General features: G+C 40.7%; 1 protein-coding gene across 6 annotated transcripts in view; it reads right to left on the bottom strand.

Annotated features, from left to right (window-relative positions):
- Nucleotides 1-19,840, bottom strand: part of ADGRL4 (adhesion G protein-coupled receptor L4) — a 165,221-nt gene that overhangs the window by 32,367 nt on the left and 113,014 nt on the right. For 5 of the 6 annotated variants that reach the window (XM_072041521.1, XM_072041522.1, XM_038183026.2 and 2 more), the window contains one exon: nt 4,876-5,028. In XM_072041521.1, the coding sequence (XP_071897622.1) occupies nt 4,876-5,028 (153 nt within the window). Of the gene's footprint in view, nt 1-4,875; nt 5,029-15,167; nt 15,381-19,840 lie in introns of all 6 variants that reach the window. The other variant, XM_027462409.3, reaches the window with a different exon arrangement.

Genomic DNA, 19,840 nt, shown 5'->3' with positions numbered 1-19,840 from the left:
TTTTAACCATATATGTCTCCCAGGGGTTCAAGGAGATGGCCTGAGGTCCCACCTCACTTTCACATCCCTATTTTCCTCACTTAACGGTAGCTCCCCTTTGCACCTGAAATGCTGCATTTTCAACCAGGGGTTCAGAAGCTTCCCTTGAAAAGCTGTTGAGATGCCAGCATGGTGCAGCTGGAAGGGCACTGAAGATTGAAACATGGTAGGGCTGGAAGAGCATTTCCCTCCCCAGAAAACCACCTCTGCTCTTCTGGGAGAGTCACGAAGGAATCTGTACTTGAGTGGGTGGGCACAAGCACGAAGCTTACTGAATGAGTCTAAATTATTACTATCTGCACTAGGATAATAAGTTGTTTCGATGACCCCAGCTGCTTATGTTTCACTTCAAGGAGCTGAGTTTTTTATTACACATATCTGGACAGTTCCTGTGGCCTCAGTACTCATAGTCACAGGGCTAACCATGTTATACCTCAATGAATCTGGCAAAAGTGAAGAAAAGGGGGAAAAAATTATGACACAGGCTACCTCATAATTAAATGCTGCCATTTAAAGATAAAGGCTACAGTTCTTGCTTCTGGCATTTAAATAACCTCTCACATCAATAAATTATAAAGCTCCTTTTGAAACAATTGCCTCTCAGTGCCCTGTTGCATGACTCAGTGTGAAGCAGACAAACTTTGAGTGAATTGAAGTGCCAAGGGTGAAAAACATGACGATACCAGTTTGCATAACAAGGAAATACATCAGCTTTATGTTAAGATTTCTCTGGCCTTGTCAGCTATGTGAAGGAAGACCAATAGGTCTGAACAGAATATTCAGTATGTATGTAACACAGTTCTAAAACATCAGCAAATGAAAACAAGCTCTGCTGAAACTTAAAATGACTTCCAAATATACAAATATTTGGATACTTTCCAGATTGCCATTGCTAGGTATCAGGTTTCCGTGTGATTTAATGTTCCAAGTATTTCAAAATTATAATGATAATTTGTTTTTCATGAGCTTAGTTTGATAAATCATTTATTTGTCATTATTGGGCATTCATACAAATTACCCTTATTTTTGTAATTATTTCACATATTAAGTGTAATGGAGATTTTAATGAGAAAGCAGGATTATCCAAAATAACAGGAGAAACTCAAGCACCAAGGCACATCTCTGGCAACAGGATGGCTATTTAAAGTCAGATAGAGACACCCTGTCGAGTATATGCAAATAGACTTTCTGCAGTTGAGTTGTCCATATGGAATGAATCCATATCCTGCCTACCTAATTTACTATTTCCCAGAGAAAAAATCTTCTGGATGACAAAATTAAAAGGCAATATGCCTGATCTTGCAAGGCACTAATCAGCTTCATATTCGTTCTAAATCAATGAGATTTTCAGGGGCAGCCAATGATTTGTGACAGTTGCAAGAATGCTGCTTTTAAGTTCCTGCTTTGAAATATTCCATGCAGTAGCTGTAGTTTTTTGTTTCTTTATATTTTGTAGCTATGCCTTTTTAAAGAAATATGCAATTGTTGGACCACACGTGGACAACAGCTTGTCAGTGCTTTCAGCAATTCAATTTCACTGGAGCTTTCAGGCTAGGATCTCAAACCATCCTCCTTGATCTACTATGGGAGCAGGACTGGGCTGCCAAGGCTTGTGTGAGCAGTCTTCACAGACAACATTCCTGAGCAAAGGTTGAAGAATAGCAGCTTTTGAAACAGAAGAGCATTTTCCATAGCTCTGCAAAAAGCCCTGGCCTTTTAGTAAATATTCAAAACAAATCCCGGAACTGAACTTTGAAGCTTTTATAATAGCTCTGATCAGAAAATGATATCACCAACACCACTTAGGCTAGTGTGAAAATAGATTTATAGCCTTTTATTTTATTTCTGTGCTTTGTCACTCCTCATTTACTGCAGCAGGCAAGGAAATTCCAATTAAATTAAAAGTACTGAGAACAGTTATTATGTTCAGTCTTGCCAATTACTGGATTGTACCTACATCGCTTTGATTCTTCACCAGTCAGTCAAGACAGCTTGATGTCTACATTATACCTTCTGCTTATTAGTAGCTTGCAAGCGACTGAAAAGTCTGATTGCAAAGCACTAGATGTCCCTCCCCATGTCTCCATACTGTGGACGGTAGCAGCATACACAAAGTAGAAATGAAAAAGCCTAAGAACAGCACAAGTAAAAGAAAACTTGGCAGTGTGGCGTAATGCTATATCCTATCCTCTGTACAACTCTCTTGTCACAGAAAAAGATGTGATAGAGAATGGCTGCCTTCCCAGTACTCTCAGAAGAAGCTGATAAAAAGCTGAAGAAAACTAATAGCACATTCCTGGAAAAGGCAGAGCGGCATGGATGTCATGTTCATTTTAAAGATGGCCATTGTCATATTTTTACTTTGATGACTGAGGTGAAAAAAGTAGGGTAGTAGTTTTTTAACTGCAGCTGAACATTCAATAAAATGTGACGTCTAAGAAAAAACATGGATTTTACACAGCAAATAGATTTTAATAGCTCATATTTAGGACAGCAGAAAAATGTCATCTTCAGCAATATCATATATCTGCATTTCTCCCCACCTCCCCAGCCCTTCATTTCCTTTCTCCTTTTTTTCCCTCTCACTCCCTTCCTACTCTCCAGTTCCTCCTCTATCTACATCTTTCATTGTCATCTCTTTACCAATTCTGCCTGATAACATATTGAAATACTGGCTGATGCTCAATGCAAAACCTAACGTTCTGGGGAACTGACACTTCCCAAAATTCTTGAACCGCTACCTTGAGATTATTGTCACTTTGTAGTTGGAAGATTAGTAATAACGACCAAAGAGTAGAGGAATGAAAATGCGTATGCACACAGATTTTGAAATGGACTCACGTAGTGATATCCCACGGAAGTGGTCACTGCACCGAGCCTGTCTGAATTTAAGAAGAGATTGGACTGTGCACTTAGTCACATGGTCGGAACTTTTGGGTAGACCTGTGCGGTGTCAAGAGTTGGACTTGATGATCCTTAAGGGTCCCTTCCAACTCAGGATATTCTATGATTCTATGATATACCACAGTTACCACTAGGAATTCCAGACAGGCTTGATGTCATTTGTTTAGAAACAAATAGATTGCGTAATGGTGCTTTCTCCAAAATTGAATCACTGTATTTTTAAAGTTACTGCCATATACATTCTATATCTCTGTATGTATATACACATACACAGTCAAATATTAAAAAAGAAAACTTAAAATTTTGCAGAATCTAAAAATACTTGAGTGGGATGTATACCTGGTACCTTTGTTTTCTTTGTTCTGTGTTACTTGTACTGTGGTCAGAATTATAACCTTGGTATCTGCTTCAGCTGTGTTCAGAACAGCCTGAATACACTTCTGTCAGCTGCAAGTCATATCTACTACCTGTAGCAGCAGATCCATTGGGTACAAAATATCTTTTTATGGTTTTCCTGACTGATAAAGTGGAAACTTAATTGTGGATCAAAAGGTTGTCTTTAGGACTTACTGCTTGGTAAAGTAATTGGTACACTCTTTTAATGAGAAAAGGTACCCACAGGTAATTTTTTATTTCAGTGTGAATTTTGGAAGCTCTCAGCTCCTCCCATATAAATTTGCAAAAAAACAAAAGAAATGTGGTAAACTAACCCTCAGTCTAAAAATATCAGTCTGTCTGGTAAAGGAAAAAGGGGGATGAAAAAAGGAAAAATCAAGTTAATGGTAAAAAGCTAATGTGACACAAGAACAGTCAGAGAAATAACTTTGAAAACTTCTGAGGCTGAGGAAATGTCATAACTGGTAAAAATCAAAGCGTGGGCCAGAAACCATGAGAATATTTACAGCTTGATGTGCTAACAGTCTCAATCTCAGCTAATTTATGAACGATTCATAGTGACTGGGTAAAGCAGAGCTCTTTTAGATGGATGTGAGCAATGGGCCAGAAATGTTGATTAGATCACTTTCTGGCTTAATATGCAGCCATTCTGCTGATATTAAAAACAGTAAGAAGAAGAGAGGTTGTCAGCGCTCACAGGAGACATATCTCGAATGAGAGACAGTCAGCATAAAGGTGTAAAGGGCAATAGATTTATTTCCCATTTTCCCATTCCCTGAGGACTGTTGCAACACATAGAGAAAATTACCAGGAGTTTGAAAAAAAAAAAAAAAAAAGAAATAGTTACAGTTCTTCCATTCAAAGGAAATCCTAAAGGATTGCATAGATGTTCACAAATAACATTTTTCCAGAGAATTTTTCTTCCTCTTTAATCTTGAACATGATCCATCTAACTGTTATAGAAACAGAAGCTGATGGATGGATGGGACAGGAGGAAGGAGTACTACTGATTTATTTATTTACTGCTTTTGGTCAGACTGGAAAAATTACTGAAAATATCCAAAAAAGACCCAAACAAAAAAATATTGGGAGCAAGCAGGTCACATGTATAGGGAGTTTTGTTGGTCCAGAGTGACTTGAATGAAGAATACTTTGTCACTCTGCCTTTTTTTTTTTTTTTTTTTTTTTAAGGAATATGACCACCTATCAGTGAAACTATGGCTTAAATGGGAGGGGATTGGGGATTTCTATGTTAACTTAACTATATACCCATTCTCTAAAACTATGACAAGTGTATTAAAAATATTTCACACGGAGTCAAGTCTGAAGTGTTACTGAAAACAGTCGTAGCTGTTGTGTTATCAGTGTGCCTGAAAACTGGAATTTTAAATTTGTACTAGTCTAAATTGTGGGAATTTTACATTCAGACTCCAAACTTCATAAATCTGAATGCATTTTGCTAGTTTTCTATAATTAACAGAAGCAATAAGAGAAGAGTGACAATGTAAAGCTAGCTGGTAGACATTAATAACTTACCCACACAGGAGGTTCCATCATTAGGTACAAAAGTTTGTTGACCATTGCTAGATCTGAAACCAGGTGCACACATGCAGAAATAACTTCCCACAGTGTTTGTGCAATTGGCGTGTTCTCCACAAGGCTGAGTAGCATTTTCACATTCATTATCATCTGTCAAGACATAAATTACAGAGAAATATATTTGCATTTACCGATTGAAGAAAACAGCCAAGTAAACGCTTAATTTGGCCTCCGGAATTTTATTTATATAAGTTTTGAATGCTGAGCTGGCACTCTTGGTGTTTGTCTGTACAGGTTTCCCGTTGCCAAGGAAGTAAGCAGGTGTTCAGCAGCTCTTCTCTGCCCTCATCCTGCATGAGCCAACAAATGAGAAAACCGACGGGATACTGAAATGAATGTCTTAATTGGATATTCAGTTGGAATAAAGGATTATTGCAAATGCATATTCTGCCATGGTTGATTTTGATAACATTTTTGGTACCTGCATGGCCTTCACAAATGTAGAGGTAGGAAATCACACTGAGGATGCATCTGGGAATTCAGAATCATAGAAAACAGATACCAAAAGGACATCAAGAAGTAACCCACTTCACTCCCTAACACTAAAGCAGGATCAATGTAGCTTACTTGACAGTTACTTCATGAAGACTTTCTGTGGTATTTCTCAGCAATCCCAGACAATAAACTTATTATTTGTCTTACTTAAAATTTGTCTTACTGACTTGAGTCTTCATATATATATTTTTTAGGTATCCCAAAGATCTTAACAAATGGATGAGCATGATTCATGGCTTGGTCTTTACATTTTAGTGAGTACTGTGTAAATCATCAATTTTGTACATACAGAATTACGTGATCTATTTTACAGGGCTAGTCCCAGGTCTGTAATGATACATGAAAAAAGGAGCCATATGCATGAGTTTTAAGGCTACTTCCCCTCTGCAGAGTCTCTGCATATGCCATCTTTGTGAACATGGGGATCCACTAGCTTGATCAAAGGTCAAATGAAATCATAAAAACATATTTTATACCATACAGTTGATCTTCTGCAATGACTCAATAAAACTGTTTCCTCTCCAGAATTTTCCAAGGTCCCTGTTGTCTATTAAATAATTTTCAGACCAAACTTGAGAAAATTTCAAAAGCTTCTTTCTCCAGAAACACTATCAAACTAGGAATAACACTCAATATCAATAATGTCATCATTCAAATAGCCTGTTTCTCCCAAAGCACCCCCAAAACTCTGAGGCAAGTAAACAAACCAAACTCTCCCAAACAAGAAGACACTGAGTTCTCTATTTTCTGCATCCTGAAAAGGGAAGAGTTAAAGGCTTGTTGAACTCTGTTGGGATTTTGTTCCTGTTCTCAAGCAAAAGGTACTCGTAACACGATGAAGGACAGGAAAGAATTCTAACAGGGAGAGAAATAACAATTTATTGCAGAAGAAGAACGATTAAGGAGCATGACAGGGAGAAATATGACTTCAGAAAAGACACCCAAGGATGAGTATCAGGAAGGTGCCTTCTGCTTCCTGATGGCCAGTGTTCTTATAAGGTGTTTGCAGAGATAGGATACAGATAAGTATAGTGTCCTGTAAGTTAGGGAAGGTGTAAGATTAAAGTACATCAAACACTGTAAAGCATTACAGGAATACATTCCTGCAATGTAACAGTCTCAACCCACAGAGTAACCCTGGGACAGGACATTTTTCTGAACTGAAGTCTGACATGATTTTGAATGTTATACTGTTGAATCAAATATCAATTCACAATGTTAGCATTCCTCAGGAGAATTTGGGTCAACAATATTAAACAGATTATACTCATTATAACTAAAATTGAATATACATGTAATTTAATGAGAAATCCACTAAGTATAAAAAACACTCTGCCAACACATGCCATCAATATTTATTTTACAGCTTTGATATTCATGAGAATGCAGCAGAGAAGGTATATAATTTGGATTTTAGAGAATGCCAAGGTAAATCCAAATTAGTTTAAATGAAAGTAAGACGGGAAGAAAAAATGGTACTAATCTAAGTTCAGAAACTGAGCATGGGAATACGATAAATCCAGTCTGGCATATGATGTTGGGAAGTTCATAGAGAGCAATACCTGCTGGCTTTGGAAAGCTCTTGGGATAGGAGTCATGGAAGACAAGAAGTGGAAGGACAGTGATCAGTGGCTTCATTCAAAGCAGGGAAACTATAGAGCTGAGGAGATAAAAGCTACAGGATACATTCAAGAACTCTTCTTTTGGATTTGTTTCCTAGGAGCTCAAATATAAGAATGAAGGTCCTCAGCCCATCACTATTACCTTTCCAGGTGTCCCAAAGAACTTACAGACAATATCAAATGACTCATGCAGTCATCACCAATAAAATCTTTACAATTCTGCCTAATTAATTACTGGATTATTGGTATTTTTTTCCTCCAAAATTAAGAATACCTGTAAGAATTTTATTGGTGACTAAATTGTCTTAGAAGGCTTATTGAGAGAACCTTAAGGAAAAGGTTTTTTTTATTTTCCTAGGAGAAGACAAGTATCTTCTACAGCTTACTTAGAAGACTAGCTTGTCTACATGCATGTTATCAGTACCAAATAGCAGGATACTTTATCAGTCTGTTCCACAAAACAATAATTCAGGGTATTTTATAAATGATCTTTTAATCCTAAATAGTTTATATAAGAGGTGGGATAGCAAAGGAAATATCAGTAATACACGTGTACCAGATAAAACAGGATGGATGGAGTCTGCACAACGTAAAATTTCAACACCTCTTTACCTGCTTCAGTGGCTTTAAACCATAGAATTGGCAGGATTTAGACTTGAGGAGGAGCTTGATAGTTTATTCTGTAGTACTCTTATTAATGACCATGGATCATAGTTTCTTGTCATGCTAAGGGATTTATCCCCTTTTCATAATAAATATACTCATTGTGGAGGAACAACAATTAGAAATCATACCATGAACTGTCACATTCAGAATATGTAGACAAATGCAATAAGGTATAATTAAGAAATACGGGGATATATAAAATGACTGAAAATTTGGGCACATTTAGGAACAGCAGCAATTTTATTCCATTTTCAGAAGTGGAAAATAAGATGTTTAAATAATAGAAAATGAAGTCCAGCACATCTTTACTATGGTATGATTCCCAGAAGCCAGCTGTACATACTGTTAAAGATGTGTGTTCTTGTTTATTATCAGACAATTTAAGAAACCTCAAAAACATCTGAGAAGAATAATAACTTAAACTTCAAGCACAAGAATGGATATTTTAAGGAGTTAAATTCAGAAGGAACTTTCTTTTTACTAGTCCAATGGTCTAATATTATACTGAGCAGACTGCGCTGGGGGATAATTTACTGGACCACATCCTGCTTCCATCAAAATTAATGGTATAAAAGTCACTGATGTAAGTTGGCCCAAAGTGGTGCTCACTGTGGAAAAGTACTGGGCTAATGAGAAAGGCAAGTAAGGGAAAGGTTTCCAAAAGAAACAAGTTTCATATGCAGTCTGACTAGATGTTTTTAAATAATCCGCCTGACTTTACACAAAATATTTTACAATGGCAATGATGACCAAATATCTTCCAGTTCTCTATATAGACAAATAGATAATATCTACGCAGTATTTGTGCCAGCACTCATGGCAGGCAGCTTTGGAACCCATCACATTGGAAAGCCAGCTCTGCAGCTGCGCAACCCTTAACATCAATGCTCCTGGCTCTTCTGCAGGAGCTGGAATTCTCAGAAATCTTAGATCAAAGTTAGACCTACATCTCCCAAAGCTACTAGGGAGAGCTCCCATATACTAGGGCCTTGGCTAGGCTACAGGCTGAGCTCTCAGGGCTCTCTGGCCTGCACTACTTCTCTGGCAGAGGCCATATTCCTGGTTCCCAATGCAGGGTAATCAGTGCTGGTGACAAGGTGATTTGCAGGCTGTAACGTGGATAGCTGTGGTGGTTCCACTCGAGTGAGCAGCCGAGCTCCACCACAGCCACTCTCTCACTCCCCCTCCTCAAAGAGGAATGGGGAAAAAATATGATGAAAAGGGCTCAAATAGATAAAGACAAGAAGATCACGCAGTAATTATTATAACGGGCAAAACAGACTTAATATAGGGAGACAGATTAATTGCTTATTACTAACAAGCTAGAGAAGTGAGAAACAAAGGAAAGAAACCAAAAGCACCTTCCCCCCCCCCCCCATCCACTCTCTTCCACCTCCTCCCCCTGAGCGGCACAGGGGAACGGGGGAATGGGGGTTATGGTCAGTCTACAGCGCTTCTTCTCTGCTGCTCCTTCTCAGTCACTCTCGTCCCCTGTGCTGTGGGGTCCCTCCCACGGGATGCAGTCCTTGATGAACAGGTCGAGGGAGGTGATTGTCCCGCTCTACTCTGCGCTGGTGCGGCCTCACCTCGAGTACTGTGTGCAGTTCTGGGCACCACAGTATAAAAAGGACATGAAACTGTTGGAGAGTGTCCAGAGGAGGGCTACGAAGATGGTGAAAGGCCTGGAGGGGAAGACGTACGAGGAACGGCTGAGGGCACTGGGCCTGTTCAGCCTGGAGAAGAGGAGGCTGAGGGGAGACCTCATCGCAGTCTACAACTTCCTCGTAAGGGGGTGTCGAGAGGCAGGAGACCTTTTCTCCATTAACACCAGTGACAGGACCCACGGGAACGGAGTTAAGCTGAGGCAGGGGAAGTTTAGGCTGGACATCAGGAAGGGGTTCTTCACAGAGAGAGTGGTTGCACACTGGAACAGGCTCCCCAGGGAAGTGGTCACTGCACCGAGCCTGACTGAATTTAAGAAGAGATTGGACTGTGCACTTAGTCACATGGTCTGAACTTGGGTAGACCTGTGCGGTGTCAAGAGTTGGACTTGATGATCCTTAAGGGTCCCTTCCAACTCAGGATATTCTATGATTCTATGATTCTATGAACTGATCCGGCGTGGGCTTCCCACAGGCAGCAGCTCTTCCAGAACTGCTCCAGATATGGGTCCGTACCACGGGGTCCATCCCTCAGGAGAAAACTGCTCCAACCTGGGTCCCCCACGGGCAGCAGCTCCTGCCTGGTCACCTGCTCCTGCGTGGCCCATGGGCTACAGGTCCGGCCCAGAATTTGCTCCAGCAGGGGTCTTCCACAGGCCACAGCAGGGCCACCTTCTCCACTGTGGTCTCCACGGGCTGCGTCATGGAAACCTGCTCCACCGTGGTACTCCATGGGCTGCAGGGGGACATCCTGCTTCACCATGGTCCTCACCACAGGCCGCAGGGGACTTCTGCTCCAGCGCCTGGAGCGCCTCTCCCCCTCCTTCTTCACTGACCTTGGTGCCTGCAAGGCTGTTCCTCACTCCTCTCACTCTCCCAGCGGCTATGTGGTGCAGCATATTTTTCCCTGTCCTAAATATGCTCTCACAGAGTCACAAAACAACATCGCTTATTGGCTCAGCTCTGGTCAGCAGTGGGGCCCTTACCAAACATGGGGCAGCTTCTAGATCCTTCTCACAGAAACCACCCCTATGGCCCCCTGCTACCAAAACCTTGCCATGTAAACCCACTACAATAGCAAGGCCAGAAAGTGAACATGTTTCCTGAGGCAGCAGAAGCCTGGCTGCTCCAGGTGAACTCTTGATATTTTGAAGAAATATTTAAATGAATTAAAGACTCCTGACCAGAGCTTGAGTTTGTTTGGCAGCCTGAGTTTCCTAAAGCCATACCTGAACAAGCATAGGAGTGATTTTCAAAAGTTTAATGAACACTTGATGTTACTAAGGACCATAAACAGCTCATACCAAGGCCATTACAGTATACTATAATACATTCACAAGCTGCTCTATTCTTTGCATTCCCCAGGTGATGTAAAAAGAAGCAATTAAAACATCTAATTTTGCTCCAATCCAGACCTTTTAAAAACAGGGTGAGAGGCCTTTCGGGGATACCTGTCCATCAAGCTTGGGAGTGGCAGCACAGGGCTGGGGACCAGTACTGCATATAGTAGTCTGAAAAGTGGACAGCCCTGGGTAGGAAGAAAATGCAGCTGGAGCAGCTGGGGAATACATTGATTCATTGCATTTGGCTGTTCTCTTTCGACAGCAGCCTCTGCTGCCAAAGCTGCTATGGAGCCCCTGGGGGAAACTAAAACTACCCTTCCCTAGTGTAACTCTCATGGGAGAACAGTACTTGAAGTGCCTCACTTAACCCCTCAAAAGTAAGGAAATGAAAGGCTTCCTGTAAAACAAATTCCAGTGCTACTCACCCTGCTGTGCTTAGCTTGTCTGGAGGTCTCAGAACAGTGGGTGATCTTACATACATTACTTCTGTGCTGCAGGACTGTGTGTCTACAGCCATCACAGCCTGAGTTAAGAACAGCAATACCATTAACAGCCTTGCCTTGCCTTCCTTGTGATGTGTTTCCATTAATGGTAATTTAACACAATTTGTTTATGATTCTCCAAAGATTCAGCATTCAAGTTTGGTCTAAATCAGCATGAAAGAGCAGATGCTTAGAAAAACCACTTGAGACTGCAGAACTGGGCTGAAAATCTCATTTAAATATGAATTGCTTTCATAATGGGCCCGATTCATCTTTGTCCTACCCCGGGGCAGGGGACCATGCAGTTGCTGAACAGGAAATCTTGCCACAGAAAACTCCATCTTGCTTGAATTTCATAGCTCTCTACCTCCTTGTAAGAGCCCTTCACAATGCCTTCTTGGGACATTTGAATAGCTTGATAGGAGTTTTTGACTGGTTTAAACTTGATGGCTCTGCAGCTAGCTGGTACTCCTAGAAGTCCTTGGATCAGCAAACACACTTTCTTTCACACTCTTCACAGACTATGTGTATATATAGAGGTGATTTCAGATAAAGAGTTTTTGTGTGTCTGGATGAACTACAAGTCCTCACAAAAAAAAGTAAAAAAAAAAAATAAAAAAATCTTATGGCCCCATTTTAAGGAATGGGTCAAAACAGACTAAAAGGAGCAAAGACATGTTCCTACATATCAAAATACACTTGGGTTGAGTTTTAAAGAAGGGACAAGGTAAATATATTATTTAAGCTGCTTCCTTCATGTCTTGCTAGTATTTTCAGACATTACAAATTAAACATGAAAAACTATTATTGGGTAAGTGCCAGTGATGAGATTGTCACTTGTTTAGCCACATAGAACAACCTGCTTTTTCAATGCTTGTGAAGTATCAAAAAAGAGGAGAAAAAAAAATAAATCTGTAATTTGTGATCACTCATATGTGAAGAACAAGAGGAGGAAAAAAAATGTCTTTAGAAGTGCTAGTCATTGACTGGAAACAAAACATATACATACAAGCATCTGTAGGATTTTGAGAACAAAAAGGAACAGGGTGCTCAGATCAGTGAAACAAAGGGAAAATGGGGATAAATAGCTCTTGAGAGGCCCTGTCAAACCCTTTTCCCAGCATTGTCTCCCCTCCTTCTTTGGAGAGCAGGAGTCTTCAGGCATATGCCTTGCAGACAGCAGCAACGTGACCCACCACTCTTCCCATAGGAGACCTCAGAGCCGCAGTGACTAATGGAGATTCAGAGTTGTACTGCTGCAAGTGGTTAGCTTCAGGTTGGGTGTGCAAACCCCAGATCGGTGCAGCCTATCCAGATCCTCCTGCAGAGCCTTCCTACCCTCAAGCAGATCGACACACGCACCTAGCTTGGTGTCATCTGCAAACTTACTGAGGGTGCACTCAATGCCCTCATCCAGATCATTGATGAAGATATTAAAGAGGACTGGCCCCAGCACTGAGCCCTGGGGAATGCCACTAGTGACTGGCCTGCAACTGGACTTGACTCCATTCACCACGACTCTTTGGGCCCGGCTATCCAGCCAGTTTCTAACCCAACGAAGCGTGCGCCAGTCCAAGCCAAGAGCAGCCAGTTTCTTGAGGAGAATACTGTGGGAAGCAGTGTCAAAAGCCTTGCTGAAGTCAAGGTAGACCACATCCACAGCCTTTCCCTCATCCACCCAGCGCGTCACTTTGTCATAGAAGGAGATCAGGTTTGTCAAGCAGGACCTGCCTTTCATAAACCCATGCTGACTGGGCCTGATCACCTGCTGGCCCTGCAAGTGCTGCGTGATGACTCTCAAGATAATCTGCTCCATGAGCTTCCCTGGCACTGAGGTCAAACTGACCGGCCTGTAGTTCCCCGGGTCTGCCCTCCGGCCCTTCTTGTAGATGGGTGTCACGTTTGCTAGCCGCCAGTCAACTGGGACCTCCCCCAATAGCCAGGACTGTTGATAAATGATGGTAAGCGGCTTGGCCAGCTCCTCTGCCAGTTCTCTCAGTACCCTCAGGTGGATCCCATCCGGCCCCGTCGACTTGTGTACATTCAAGTGCCGTACCAGGTCACCAACCATTTCTTTGTGGATAGTGAGGGCCACATCCTGCTCCCTATCCCCTTCCACCAGCTCAGGGTACTGGGTATCCAGAGAACAACCGGTATTGCCGATAAAGACTGAGGCGAAGAAGGCATTAAGCACCTCCGCCTTTTCCTCATCTCTTATAACTAAGTTTCCCCCCGCATCCAGTAAAGGATGGAGATTCTCCTTAGTCCTCCTTTTTGTGTTGATGTATTTATGAAAACATTTTTTGTTATTTTTAACGGCAGTAGCCAGATTGAGCTCCAGATGAGATGTATTTATGAAAACATTTTTTGTTATTTTTAACGGCAGTAGCCAGATTGAGCTCCAGATGAGCTTTGGCCTTTCTAATTTTGTCCCTGCACAGCCTCACAACATCCTTATAGTCCTCCCTAGTGGTCTGCCCTCTTTTCCAAAGATTATAAACCCTCTTTTCTCTTCTAAGCTCAAGCCACAATTCTCTGTTGAGCCAGGCTGGTCTTCTTCCCCGCCAGCTCGTCTTTGGGCACGTGGGGACAGACCATTCCTGCACCATTAAGATTTCCCTCTTGAAGAGCGCCCAGCCTTCCTGGACTCCTCTGCCCTTCAGAACCGCCTCCCAAGAGACTCGGCTAACCAGTGTCCTCAGCAGTTCAAAGTCAGCCCTCCGGAAGTCCAATACAGCGGTTTTACTGGTCCCCTTCCTGGCCTCGCCAAGAATAGAGAACTCCACCATTTTGTGGCCACTCTGCCCAAGACAGCTCCCGACAATCACATCCTCCACCAGTCCTTCTCTGTTTGTGAAGAGAAGGTCTAGCGGGGCGCCACCCCTGGTAGGCTCACTAACCAGCTGTGTCAGGAAGCTATCTTCCACTCTCTTCAGAAACCTCCTAGACTGCTTTCTCTGGGCTGTGTTGTGCTTCCAGGATATGTCAGGGAAGTTGAAGTCCCCCACAAGAACAAGCACTGAAGATTTCGCAACTTCTGTCAGCTGCCTATATGCAAGTCCTGGTTAGCTATACTGTGAACTCAAACAACCCAAGGCTTCTATCCAACAGGATGTGTACAAGTGAGATGTCACCACTCAAATCTAAACATTTTGGTCCCAAGCGAAAGATAAGCATGAGGAAAAACAGCTTAGCAAACAATTTGATAAAGGGGAAATGTTTCCAGGCAGCACTTTTCCAAATTCCAGAGCAAAAAGGGAAGATAATTATCCAGATTCTGAACAACACAGCCAGGAAATGCATCACCACATTACAGCTTACATATGCAAACCACTGTTGTGCCATTATGGTATGCGTAAAGCAACATGTGAAAAAGGGGGTAAGTTAGTGATAATACAGCTTGAATGAGGCAGAGGAACATTAAGCACTATCTAATGAGCTTTATCAAACACCCTACAAGCTAGCAGTACAGGCTTTGATCAGAAATAACACTTTTTTGTCAGACAAAACTGGAATATTTCCGGGGTCTTCCAAAACACCACATTGCGGCAGCAACACTGGATTCCAGCTGTGCCCAGATGTCCACAGAGGACTGTCACCACTCTGCTCAGGGAGCCCTCCACCAAGCACAAAAAGTAGTTTCAAATACTTAATACCTGTGATACAGTGAAGCATGCAAGTTCACTACCGAGACAGGATGTGGTGGCAGACATGGAAGGGAAAGTATATGGAGCTCTGTAAAGATTTATAGAGGAAATATCCAGATAGGTATGTGCTTAAGGGTACTTTTAATTGGAAATTATGCAAATCACTGATGGTCATTTCATATGGGGGTGGTTTATATTATAGACTTGGGAGCCAGAAATTAAAATCCAGTTGTGGAGAGATGGCTATTTGAATTAAAGGGTTAGATCAGGTTCATCTCCACCCAATTCTGAAGAAAGTTGTTTGTCAGCTCACCTGCTCCATCACTCCTCCTTGTAGTGGACTTTGAAACAGCAGGGTTGTTTCTGTGCTTATTTGTGAGTGAACAGAACATCACACCCATGTTTTGCTGAGGTGTGAGAGCTCTTTCCATAATCAGGCTTGACCTCAAGCTCCCTGATGTCAGAGGAATGGCTCCCATTAACCTACATCTTTGCTTTTATAGAAGCAGAGTCTTGGAAGGAAAACCTGTAAAGAGCAGAAGTAAAGAATGAAAACCGCATTGCTCTTCCTATCCTCACCCTACACAGATCTAATTACCAGAACCCAACCTCAACACCCTGGCAAGCACCCTGTGTCAAACCTACTTCTGCAGGATTACACAGAATGTAACTGAGACACATGATCAGTTTCTTGATTTGCCTCCATCAGAAACACTGAATTAAAAAAAGGTGAAGTGCAGCTAAATGCAAATATGCTGGATTAGAATTGCCAACAGTGTGCAGGCATCAGTGTTTTTCCTTGGTGCTACCAACAGAAGGATTTTAGAAACTTTCCAGTTACTATATTATGTCATTCTCTCTCTCTCTTTTTTTTTTTTTTCCTAACTCACTTGTTTTCACTAAAACTCATCTTTTAACTGGAAAGTAAAACAGCATACGTACAATCAGAGAATAGTTTTGCTTAAAACAGATTGAGCAGAACAGCAGTTCCCTATTGACAGGGATTCATCGGTAGATAACCATGCCCCTGTAGAACTGAATATGCAGCCCAAGAAAAAGTTCTGTTTCAGCACTGAAAATGGAATCAGATTTTATTAAAAATAATATCAAACCTATAGCCAGATATTACATGCATTGTAATTTCTTGTAGACTTTCCATTACATTTTCCATGGTGTTGATTCAGTGCCAGTATTATGAAAGTACATGCATCAGAATGTTAGGCTGAAATCTTGATTACATTGCTTAACACTTTCCATAGTTTATATAAATAAATGCTGAATACTGCTGCATACTCATATCCTCACCTATACCACTCTACTGCAGTAGCCACTGCCTAATTACACTCAGGAAAATAAGTCTCAAATTTGTTGTTCACTTTGTAGCGTATCTGGCTTTTGATATTTTTTACACTCACTTCATAAAACTCCAAATGCAGAACTTTTTGGACCAAAATACATAAACTCACTATGACACATTTTGGTATTGGTCTAAATCCAAGCTTCCTTTTCCATTTCACAACAGAAACTTTGAACTGGCATCTTTTGGAAGAAATAGTTCCCCAGTAGCTGCAAAGCAGTTGAACACTATCACGCACCAAATCTTGGTATCCATTGAATTGTATCTAACAGATGCTAAATGCATCTAAACAGGCAGTATAACCATGTTAGCATTACTCTTTCCATATCGAATCCCCAATGACTCTGTGATGGATGTTCCCTGTTGCCAGTTACACATAGGCCATCACTCAGAGGTCTTGATCTCTGGCTTCTTCAACAGCACCCCATCTAACAACAAGTGAAACATAAGGCTGGAAGTCAGGATGAACGCAAGTTTTCATGACTCACATGACCACACTTCTTTCTTGGTCTTGGGGAGATAAACTCTGTTAGCTTACATTCACCACTTTAGTAGTATTTTTGGAATGGCAAAGGAAATGTGAACTCTACCAAAATGGTTTTGCTAAGTCATGGAGTAGCATGATTTAAGAGCTTTAGTAGGAAGTCTATTTGGGCAACAAGAACAGATCCATACGTAGAAAGGAAAACTGGGTTCATAGGTGTTTATCTGGAAATCCCACATGATTTTGATTCTGCTACTTAAAAAATTATGTTGACAGGAAGAGCAATGTGGTTTTCATTCTTTACTTCTGCTCTTTACAGGTTTTCCCTCCAAGACTCTGCTTCTATAAAAGCAAAGATGTAGGTTTATGGGAGCCACTCCTCTGACATCAGGGAGCTTGAGGTCAAGCCTGGTTATGGAAAGAGCTCTCACACCTCAGCAAAACATGAGTGTGATGTTCTGTTTACTCAAAAATAAGGTGATGTGTGATAAAGTACAGGTGCGATTCTACCCCATTATCTTCAACAAATTTTGTTCTTTGAAAATTATTTTGCTGTAACATATTGAAAACAGTATTAAAAATGCTTCTTGCTTTTAGATGTGTATCACTGTCTACTTCGGATTTAAAAAGCAAAATATAATAAGAGATGTGGTAAAATTGCTTTGAAAGAAAGAAGTAATAGCTCAGATGGTAAGGAAGGCCATAGAACAGTGACTACAAGTCTCCCCCGCCCCCCACACTCCCGTTGTGGAACAGTGTTCATTGATTTCTGAAACCACAGGCTAATTATGCTCTGAGTGGACAAAGTACTTTACAGAGTCTAGTCTGGGCATCAGAGACATTGAGTTCATGATGTACTTTTGTCAAACCTAAGTTACACTACTCAAGACAAGAGTAGCTTGATGAAATTTGATTGCTGGTACTAGTCAGGAGGTGACCTAATGTTAGTCTATGAGATGCACAGACCTATATTGCTTTAAGTTAATACCAGTGTTGTGTAATTAAAAGAAAATAACCCCTATAGCAGACAATGGCCTCCCTCTTCCTTCCCCTCCCCCTGTATTTTAATATTCTGTTAATTCTTGTCAAAATTTACACGTGAACTAAGCATCTTCTAAAATGCCTCACATACCTTTCACATGATCTGGTGAAGCAGTTTTTTTTTTTCCCCCTCCATTTTTTTTATTTTTAATATTATCTCCATAATTTATCCCATTTAAATGCTCTGCAATTCAATAGCTTCACTACTGGATAACAGACTAATCCATGAAAAGAAATAATTTTAAGCTATAACTGAGAAAAAAAACATTAATTACTGGAAAACATCCAGTCTCCAAACTTGAAGATATCAAATATGGTCTGGCAAGGAGGAGACAATTAGACTGAGGAATTCTACCCAAAGGGAAAACATGCCAGCATTACTTCAGTTCGACTAATAGCTTCAACAATAACCACTGAAGTATTTCCTGCTACTGTCAATGCTTTAAGCATTTAACTCCATAGTGAAAATGTCTTAACTACTGGCAGTCATATTCTGACAGACTGACCCTAGCAGTTCATTGTGGATAACGAAATTCACTATAAAAATATATAGCTTTCATTTATTGTCTTCTAATGTCAAATAGGGCTAAATATAATGATGCAAGTGGAATTATAGGTTATAAAATACAACAACCAGGTCCATTGTACTGCTCAGTCTCAAGGGTTGGAGATTTTTGTATACTCACAAAAAGTTTCCCATATAATAATCAAATATCTTACTGAAATTTATTTGAAAAGTATGATGCTTCCTTTGTGGAGCAACATCTTCCTAAACTTACTGTCACAAAGCTTGAATTTCTTCTTACAGACCTTCATACTGAACCTTACAGCTTTAGAGTGATGGAGCCTGTGGTCTCCTCATGACACATAGTCTTAATAGCTCTTTTTAGAGCTTTCTTTCTAATGCTCACAATCCAGAAAATTCAAATGGCATAACAAGCTAATGCACTGAGATCCCTTAATGAATTTTGACTGTGAGAGGACTATAGGATCCCGACTCAAACTAAGGTGACTTTCCCTTGGTGATTACACCAACCACTCTGTTTTTCAACAGTTATTATGTACTAGTTTGAAATATTTTGTTTATGATTGACATCGTCTACATAACTTTATTTTCTCTTGAATATATGTACACACAGCAAATAAGGACATTCTTAGACCAAAGATGTGAAACATTTGGCAGGCAAAAAATATAGGAGTTCCTTCTATTAAAAGAAAAAGTAAAGAAAAAAGTCCTCAGGTTGGACAGAAGTGGTACTTTTAACATGCAATAACACTGAAATGAGGCACAAGACAGAAGTGAAAACAGTTCAAGTTTACCTACCATAATAACACTTCACATGGCAGGTTGTATTAAGTGCATTTGCCTGGGAGTACTGACAGCTGGGAGGGTATATATGTATTGTATAAAAGCTGTGTATCTTCGGTTAACTGGATCCTGTGTACCACACCGGTGAACTTTTGGAACTTTTGGCCTGTGCACTGCACAGGAGAGCTGCATGGAGCTCAGAAGTAGGCTGGACTGCAAGCATAGGTGCTACATTAGTGCTGCTCTCTATTTAAACACAGTTTTTTTTTTTTTTGTTTGTTTTGTTTTTTTTTAGCCTGGATGTAGCATCGTGCTGCACAACAACACAGCTTGCTGCTACTTGACCTGGCTTAACCAGTTCTGCATTGTGTCATTTCAGCAGACTCTGGGAGACAAAGTCCCAGTTACAAAATACAGAGAAAACAGTGCTGCCACTAATTAAATTGAGGGGTATAATTTACATACTAAGAAGACAGAAGCCACAGGAAAAGAGGATTACTATAACATAGCGAATAAAGCAGTGTAAAACACGCAGATCTCTACAGACTACCACGCTGGGGACCTGTCAGAGAGGGAGGCACCACAGAAAGCCTCACTACCAGTATATTAAATTGCTACTCATGAGCAAAGTCCTCAGCTGGAAACGGCAATGACTTGTTTCCCCTGCAAATCACTCAAGAATAAAGTATTTATTCTTCAGTTATTAAAATAAAGCTTGAAAAGTAAGCACCTATATTTAAGTTCAAACACTGATAAATATCTTAATTATCAAATACACTAAACTTCCAGAAACAT

The sequence above is a fragment of the Anas platyrhynchos genome, chromosome 8, assembly GCF_047663525.1.
Source record: "Anas platyrhynchos isolate ZD024472 breed Pekin duck chromosome 8, IASCAAS_PekinDuck_T2T, whole genome shotgun sequence".
In the NCBI taxonomy this organism is placed as follows: domain Eukaryota; kingdom Metazoa; phylum Chordata; class Aves; order Anseriformes; family Anatidae; genus Anas; species Anas platyrhynchos.
This window is presented reverse-complemented; position numbering and strand designations above follow the sequence as displayed.